At 42.4% G+C, this 8,828-nt stretch overlaps 1 protein-coding gene across 1 annotated transcript; it reads right to left on the bottom strand.

Annotated features, from left to right (window-relative positions):
- Positions 1–252: 252 nt before the first annotated feature.
- Positions 253–6,720, bottom strand: LOC129894746 (uncharacterized). Its single transcript, XM_055970399.1, has 7 exons — positions 6,472–6,720; positions 2,608–6,357; positions 2,270–2,355; positions 1,912–2,003; positions 1,711–1,830; positions 1,194–1,299; positions 253–280 (listed from the first exon to the last, which is right to left on the bottom strand). Exons 1-7 carry the CDS (start codon positions 6,718–6,720, stop codon positions 253–255), a joined length of 4,431 nt encoding a protein of 1,476 aa, XP_055826374.1.
- Positions 6,721–8,828: the final 2,108 nt, after the last annotated feature.

Below are 8,828 nucleotides of genomic sequence, written 5' to 3'. Positions count from 1 at the left end.
TTTCTTTCATAATATGAGAGGTTAAGGAACTTGTTGGAGCATGCTTCACAGAAAAGAAGGTCCTCTCTTGTGATCTGGTTCAGGTTCCTTGTGTGTGTCTCCCCAGTAGTTCTTGCACCTAAACAAAAACAATCAAAGGAATACATACAACCAAACAAGCACCAAAAACAAGAGGAGTCTCCATTTCTGCACAATCCTTTTGTTTCAGTCATGGAGAGTCCTGTAGCAGTGTTGTCCTCTATGTATTTGTTGTTAAAGCATGTTGGTGATCTCCAACAGCCTGCAAATACACAGCAAATAACCAAAGACAAGCAAAGACCTGTACAGGTTAATAGAAAAGAATGGATCTCAAAGAGAAATTTGGAGCCTGTTAGCATTTTCCATGTCGCTCGACTAACGTCTCCACTTATCCGTTTGAGCTGAAACTTTTTGAAGTTTGCATATATATCCTTTCCTTTAGCCATGCAAAGTTTGAAGGATTGTTTCCCAAGTTGGAGTTTCCATTTAGCAAATTTCTTCCTTTTTAAGTTTAAGACAACTGATAGTTTCAAGCTCGCTCGCCTAATGTCTCCAATTATCCGTTTGGGCTGACATTTCTTGGCCCTTATCAAAATAATATATGCTGCAATCCTGAAAAGTTTGGGAGCCTTTGGACAGGTCCACAAGTTACTCCTTACCCTGCACCTGCTGCCCTGCTGAGGCTTAGAGGTTGCAGGGTGTTTGGAAGTTGTTTTTGTGCTCTTGTCTATGTATTTGTTGTTGAAGAATGCTGATATATCACTCCAGATACCTGCAATAATACAGCAAACAAACCAAAACAAACATAATATACACAGACTAGCAATAAAGAGTGGACCTCAGTAAGAGCTTTGGAGGCTGTTATCATTTTCCAAGTCGCTCGACTAGCGTCTCCAATTATCCATTTGAGCTGAAACTTTATGAAGTTAGCATAAATATCTTTTCCTTTAGCCATGCAAAGTTTGAAGGCTTGTTTCCCAAGTTGGAGGATCCAAATTACTAAAGGTCCTCTCTTTAGGCTTAAGGCATCTGAATATTTTAATGTCGCTCGCCTAACGCCTCCAATTGTCCGTTTGGGCTGAAACTTCTTGGGCCTTGTCATTATATTATTGTATGAAACCATGCAAAGATTGGAGGCCTTTGGACAAGTCCACATGCTGCACCTCACTCTGCACCTGCTGCCCTGCTGAAGCTTAAATGCTGCAGGGTGGTTGGAAGTTGTAATTGTGCTTTTCTCTATGTATTGGTTGTTAAAGAATGTTGATACAGCACTCCAGGCACCTGAAATAATACAACAACCAAAAACAAACAAAACAGGGCTTGCACAAACTAACAAAAAGGGGGGGACCTCAGTAAGAGCTTTGGAGGCTATTATCTCTTTCCAAGTCGCTCGACTAACGTCTCCAATTATCCGTTTGACCTGAAACTTCATGAGGTTTGCATATATGGCCTTTTCTTTATCCCTGCAAATTTTGAAGGTTTTTTGCCCAAGTTGGAAGTTCCAAAAAGCAGAATGCTTTCTCTTTATGCTTAAGGCAGCTGATTTTTTCAATGTCGCTCGCCTAACGTCTCGAATTATCCGTTTGAGCTGAAACTTCTTGGGCCTTGTCAAAATAGTATGTGCTGCAATCTTGCAAAGTTTTGAGGCCATGGTGCAGTTCCACATGCTGCAACTTACCCTGCACATCTTACTCTGCTGAAGTTTAGTTACAGATGTTGTAGGGAGGGTGTTGGCTTGAGTGAGAGGCTGACTATTTGGTGAAGTCCTAGCATGCCAAGTTGTTGTTTCTCTTTTGTTGAGGTATCTTGAACCTGTAAAGACAAGTGACAAGAAGACAAACAAGTAGGACAGATGCACAGGCTGCTGCAGGTTCTTTTGTAGCTCCAAGTTACTTTCATAGTAAAGGAGGTTAAGATGCATGTTGTTGCAAGCTACTTCCAAGAGGGGACCCTTAGTTGTGATCAGGATCAGCTCCTTATGGTACCTGCACCCACCAACAGAAACAGAAAAACACACATACAAACAATTCTGCAAGTTATAGTAACTAATACTAATGACTTGTAGGTGTTCCCTGAGTGTTGCAAGTTGGTGGATCTGTTGCTGGAGGGTGTTGTTGTTAAGAAAGGTAAGAGGCAAGCTGAATTTGCAGTAGAAAGGCTTCCCTATGCAGGATCCTGTGTTACTGCAACCCTTAGCATAAATCCAAAGAGGGCTTGCATCAATAGGATTAGGCAAACTTCCAGTTGTAACCTGATGCATCCTGCTCCTGCTGCACCATGGGACATATAAGGGGGTGCCTCCAAGGGAAGGATGAGGAGGTACAAGTTTGTAATTACCTGCACATACAACAAAGATAGCAAAAGAAAGAAGAAAAACCCTATTCCTTACCTCAAGAGGCAAGTTGTTATGTCTATGAAAGCAATAAGAAGAGGAGGTTATCCCCTTTACAATGGTCCTAATTATAGGATCTTCAAAGTAGCTATAACTATACATAGAAATATCCAAATTGAAGCCAAATTAGAACTGTAATAAGGAAGAGGTCAAGGGGGTTTCTTGATCCTTTTTAGCCTTCTTCTTCTGAAGTTTGCCATGCCCAGCAATTCTAACTCCATGTGGGCTCTAGCTTCCTTGGGGAGATCATGCGTGTTGAAATAGAGTTCAGGGGCAGTGCACTTATGACTGTGCTTGGAAAGAATATCAGCTGTAGAGTTGGCTTCCCTGAAAACATGGTTACAACTGAACTCTTGGAAATTGAGGATGATGGTATTGAGTTTGTCCAGCATCTCTTTGATGGACCATGGAGGCTTTGCTTCATGTTGCAGCCATTTAAGGAGTAGCTGGGAATCAACCTCTAGAATAACCTGCATATAACCAAGATGGAGGCACCAAGAGAGACCAAAGATAGCAACTTTGATCTCTGCTTGATTGTTAGTTCTAGTCCCTAAAGGGATTGCATAAGCAAACATGAGTTCACTAGATGCATTCCTAAGGATTCCTCCTCCTCCAATGTACCCAGGGGTGTTGAGGGCACTGCCATCAGTGTTTAGCTTCAGCAGGTGGTCAGAGGGTTTGGACCAGCATATAGGGATAATCTTGATATCATGGTAGCATTTCTCAACCAATAGAACCAGGTCCCTCCAGTTGTTTGGCCAGTTGATATAGGGAAAAGCACTGTGCAGCAAGTGGGAAGTGTCTTTAAAGACAGAGAACTTTACTCTTGCAAGGTTAGAATGCTTTCCTCCATATTTTGAAGCACATCTATTCTTCCAGAGGTTCCAGCATATGAAGATAGGGAGTGCTTGTATCATGAGCTTGTGAGCCTCATTTCTGCATTTAGAGGTCCACCATCTCATTAACAAATTTCTAAGAGGTGTGTACTCCTTGCTTATGCCCACAGAGTCAGCAAACATACTCCAAGTACTCCTGGCAAATGCTCCTGCAACAAAGATATGGTCTATAGTGTCTTGGCCAGGTCTGTAGCAGCAAAAGCATTGTGAAGGAGAGTGTCCAAAGCTGGTTATTTTCTCATTGGTTGGTAACTTTCCCCTAAGGTCTCTCCAAACAAGAAAGGAACATTTGAAAGGTATGAATTGATGCCAGGTATTGGAGTTAATCCTGGTTTTGGGTCTCTTGTCTCTGATGATATTCCAAGCAGAAGAACATCTAAACTCCCCGTTGTTGTTTAGTGTCCAACATGGTTGGTCCTGCTGGAGGGGTTGGTAATTGATGTGAGTAGCAAGAATATTAGACACCATCTGTGGAGGGGCCTGCTGGAGGAGAAGATCAGTGTTCCATTGTCCATTGTCCATGAAGGCTGAAACAGTGGTGTTGTTAAGCCTGCAGCTGTTGTTGTTGAATTGGGATAAAGGACCCACTCCCAACCAGTTGTCCCACCAAAAGAGGCAAGAGCCAGACTGTATTTGCCATTGGATGTGAGGCTCAACTTTGTGCTTGTTCTTCATAAGATGCTTCCATATCAAAGATTGTCCAGTGTGCCATTTCTTGGTGATGGGATTGGATCTTTGGCAGTACTTTGCTTTGGTAAAATCTCCCCATAGTGAGTTCTTAGTTCTAAAAGTCCACCACTGTTTATATTGGAAAGACTTGGCCATATCAGAGAGTTGTCTAACACCAATACCACCTTCATCATAGGGGTAGCTAAGGTTTTTCCAGGAAGACCAGTGGTACTTCCTCTTGTCATTCTTCCACCCCCAGAAGAAGTTTGCAGTGATACTCTGAATCTGTTTGAGAATGGTTACAGGAGGGGAGCTAGCTGACAACAGGTGGATGGGGAGTTCTGGGATGACATGTTTAACCAAAGTGACTCTGCCTCCATAGTTGAGGATCTTAGCCTGCCACCCTGTTATTCTATTCACAACCTTGGCAATCAAATCAGAGTAATATATGAGCTTTTGTCTGCCAATGTAAAGAGGGCACCCCAGATAAGTGATAGGGATATCCTTTTGCCTGAAGCCAGTGACCTTCTTAATTCTTCTTACAGTAGAATTGAAGGCATTAGAAGGGACCATGAACTGGCTCTTGTCTCTGTTGATCAGCTGACCAGAGGTACTCTCATAAGTGTGCAAGGTTTCCATAATGAGTTGCAAAGTTTGGGCTCTCCCAGAAGAAAAGATGATAACATCATCTGCAAAGCTGAGATGATTAATTTGAGGCCCCCTCTTTGCCATGAAGAAACCCTGATAATTAGGATGATGATGGAGATTGTTCAGGAGTCTAGATAAAACTTCAGCCCCAAGGATGAACAGAGAGGGAGAAAAAGGGTCCCCTTGCTTCAGACCTCTTGTGGAGTGAAAAACACCATGTCTTGAGCCATTAATAATGATGGAATACCAATTGTGAGACATAATTCTCCATACCATATCAATGAACCCTTCTCCAAAGCCCATTTTCCTCAAGACCAAACAGATATAGGACCAAGAGACTCTATCATAGGCCTTGGCCATATCCAGCTTAATGACCACATTACCACATACATTAGGCTTCTCAATTTGGTGAATGATTTCTTGAGCTAGCATGATGTTCTCAGAGATACTCCTATTTTTAACAAAACCAGATTGGTTAGGGGAAATAAGAGTAGGAAGAGTAGGTGCTAGTCTGAGGCATAAAAGCTTGGAAATAATCTTATTGGTAAAGTTGCTAAGGCTAATAGGCCTGAATTCTGAGAGCTTGGTTGGATAATTTACTTTTGGGAGTAAAACCAAACAGGTATGCGTATAGTACTTAGGCAATGTTTGACCATTAAAGAAAGAAAGGACCACTCTGAATAGATCTTCTTTGATGATCTCCCAGCACTCCTGAAAAAACTTACCATTCATTCCATCAGGGCCAGCTGCTGAGTTGGGGTTTATAGAGAAGACCACAGTCCTCAGTTCCTCTAAGGTGGGGAGAGCTTGGAGGTCTCTGTTTTGATCATCTGTGACAAGCTTAGGAATACATTGAAGGGCATCCTCCTGAATATGAGTGTCTTCACCAGTGAAAATATTCTGGAAATGATCACAAGCAGCCCTAGCTATGTCATCATCCCCTTGCAACCAGTTACCTTCATCATTTTGAATCCTATGGATGAAGAGTTTCCTTCTTCTTCCTCTGATGATTGCATGAAAGTACTTGGAGTTCTTGTCCCCCTCTTTGAACCATTGCAACTGAGTCTTTTGTTTGAGCATGGAGTCCTCCAACTTAAGATATCTAATATACTCAGCATTGATGGCATGAAGATTGGCTCTACATTCCTCAGAGTTAAGAAGAATCAGATCCTCCTCAGCTTGTCTAACCTTGGCTTCATACTCTTTCACCTTAGCATAGATGTCCCCAAACTGCATCCTGGACCACCTACTAAGAGTATTAGATAATCTCTTCATTTTCTGATGAAAACACCACATGGGATTACCCTCAATGTTCCTGTTCCAGCAGTTGCTAACAGTATCCATGAAGGAGTGGTGGTCTGTCCAACAATTCATGAATTTAAAATACTTGATGTGGTGTTGATGGTGCTCAGTGAACTCTAACAGGAGAGGGCAATGGTCAGAGCCAACAGTAGGTAAGTGAGTGATAGTAGTCTGAGGCATCACTTCCAGCCATTTGTCATTGACCATACCTCTATCTAATCTCTTCCAGATTCTAAAGAAGATACCCCTCTGATTAGACCAAGTGTATTTCTGTCCAGAGAATCCCAAATCCTGAAGACCACAGGCTTGAATGATGCTTATGAACTCCAAGCTCTTTCTCATATTGTAGGTAACACCCCCCAGTTTCTCTTCAGGTTCAGTGATAACATTGAAGTTACCTAAGGTACACCAAGGGAGGGTTGTATTTGAGTGCTGCAACATGCTATCCCATAAGGGTCTTCTGAGATGATCTTTGCATTTTGCATAGACAAATGAAACTCTGAATTAGTTTGGATTCATTACATGGCAGATTTCATAAGTAATCACCTGTTCCCCATTTTCCAGAATCCTACAATCCACATCTTTGTTCCAAAACAACCAAATCTTACCATTTGGGTTGCTAATAGCATTGTCCATGTTAAGCTGGTTTCTGAACTGATGAATTTGAGAGCTATCAGAAAAAGGTTCCAGGATAGCAAATAAGGAAATCTGATGGATACTCTTCAGGGATTGAAGTCTTTCCATGACACCCTGGGTATTAATACCCCTCACATTCCAACTGAGAATACTACTCATTGGGAAACTTTGGAGGTGTAGAGTCTAGTGTTTGGTCTGCCCTTGGGGGCAGAGTTCACAGGGCTATTTGGTTGGAAGTTTGTTCTGTGAGCACCCCTTGGAGAGAGTCCTTGAGCCTTAGCAATCTGCTGGACTTCATCTTCATACATATTTTCCTTGGAAGGACTGAAGGCCTTTATTAATTGCTCACTCACAGCATCATCATCATCATAATCATTCATTAGTTGGTAATCACTATCCTCCTCATTCTCAGATACACACACTGCATATTCATCAATCTCATGAGGAGTTTCATTGTTAGTATTGAGGGTACACTTGGGCTGGGATGCACCAGTATTGGTCTCAGGAGTGGGACCTGCTGACTGAGTGGGAGTTATAAGTATGCAATGGGTCTGGAGGGGAGTGATATCCATCCCCACCTGGTCATCATCTAAGACAAATTGTTGGCACCCTTGCTCTCCTTGCTGTACTAACACACTGTCCATAGTTTGACATTTTTCAGCAGAGTTCTTTTCTGTTATTTTCTTTTTGATGGCTTCTTTTCTCTTTTTGCTCAGCTTATTCTTCTGAACAGTAGCACTTTTACCACTAGTACTGGCATGTGATCCCAGGTCTTTGGCCATGGCACCTTTGCTAGCTTTCATGGTAACTTCATCAGTAGGAGTAGCTGTAGGGATAGGGGTGTTTGTGGGGGCCTTATGAGCAGAAACAACAGGGTCTCTAGAATCACTCCTAATCTCAATAGTGCTCTCATGCATAGCATGAGGGGATACCCTTCCCCCATTGGTTTCCCCATCCTGCATGTCAGTGGGGTTCTCCTGTACATTTCCAACCTCCCCTCCTTCAACTACCAGATCAGCCACAACAACATCAGCCTTTGGGGGGGCAGGGGTATTGGGAGTGATAATTCAATACCTGAATTCCTTGCAACATTGGTCCTTGATGCAGTACCTGGTAATGCAGTACTTGTGCAGAGAATATGGGGGGAAGGGGTTTGTGGGAGAGATAAGTCAATACCTTGTCTCTCAGTTGTGGTGCTTGCTTGCCTTGTTGATGAACTCTTCAGAATTGAGTTCCTTAGGATGTTTGTAGTTCCTGCATTTTGGTTAGTGGGTTGATCTTGCCTAGCAAGATCAACATGAACATTGGGAATAGAATTAGGAGTAGGAATCTTACCTAGATCAGCATGGACTTGCTGCACTGCTACATACTTGCCTTTGAGTGATGCTCTAGTGTTTCTGCTGTCCTGATTTTACTGCACATTGGATGGTCCTTTGTTCTGCTTCCTTCTTTGTGTTTGCCAGCCATTGTCATCTTTGCTAGCCTTGGAGTTTTGTGGCTGTTGTGATCCATTGATTGTTGAAGGATTGTTTTGAGTCTGTGGTGGGGGGGATTGTTCTGTTTTGTCATTCTCATCGTGGCTCTTGTTTTTCTTTCCATTTTCAGTTTCTTTCCTGTTTTTTTGTTCTTCATCTCTTTTTCTAATGTTGCATACATGTATCATGTGCCCCTGATGCTTGCAATACATGCAATATTCAGGGACATTCTCATAAAGCAGTTCTTGCCATCTTCCAATAGTTGGATCTCTTTTGTCATAGCCAAGCCAGACATGATGAGGCCTCTCTTGGGTCAGATTGATTTGAACTCTTACTTTAGCAGTACTTCCTCTTGTCTTTTGGACAGAGGCAGTATCCATAAAGAGAACTTTTCCAACAGGGGCCAATAAAGTAGTTACAAACTCCTTTTCATAGCAATGCCATGGGAGTTCTGGCAGGGCTACCCACACAGGAACAATAGGAGTTTCCTCCTCAGGCCTAAAAGTTGGAGTCCAGGTTTGTATCCTCATATCTTGGCCTTTAATGGTCATTCTTTGCTTGGTCCACACAGTTGTGTAGTCCAATTCATTGTCCAAGTCAATGTATACATGTCTGGCATTGAAGTGGGCAATTTTAACACCCCCTACCAATTGAGTTTGGAGAATGAAGCTTCTCCTTATTAGCTCCACCTTAGGTATAGTGCTGCTGAATTTTCCAACAAGGGTATATTTGCATTTTTGAGCTAATTTAATCATGAAATCATCATGGTCATATATCACAGCAGGTAGCCCT

The sequence above is a fragment of the Solanum dulcamara genome, chromosome 7 (genome assembly GCF_947179165.1).
Source record: "Solanum dulcamara chromosome 7, daSolDulc1.2, whole genome shotgun sequence".
Lineage (NCBI taxonomy): Eukaryota > Viridiplantae > Streptophyta > Magnoliopsida > Solanales > Solanaceae > Solanum > Solanum dulcamara.
This window is presented reverse-complemented; position numbering and strand designations above follow the sequence as displayed.

Excerpts from the sequence above, each read along its gene's own strand:
- LOC129894746 (XM_055970399.1), bottom strand. The coding sequence starts at position 6,720 with ATGAGTAGTATTCTCAGTTGGAATGTGAGGGGTATTAATACCCAGGGT. Across the intron at positions 2,004-2,269 it reads GCAGGAGCAGGATGCATCAG|GTACCATAAGGAGCTGATCC; the intron begins GTTACAACTGGA and ends TGGTGGGTGCAG. Across the intron at positions 1,831-1,911 it reads TAACCTCCTTTACTATGAAA|GTTCAAGATACCTCAACAAA; the intron begins GTAACTTGGAGC and ends TTGTCTTTACAG.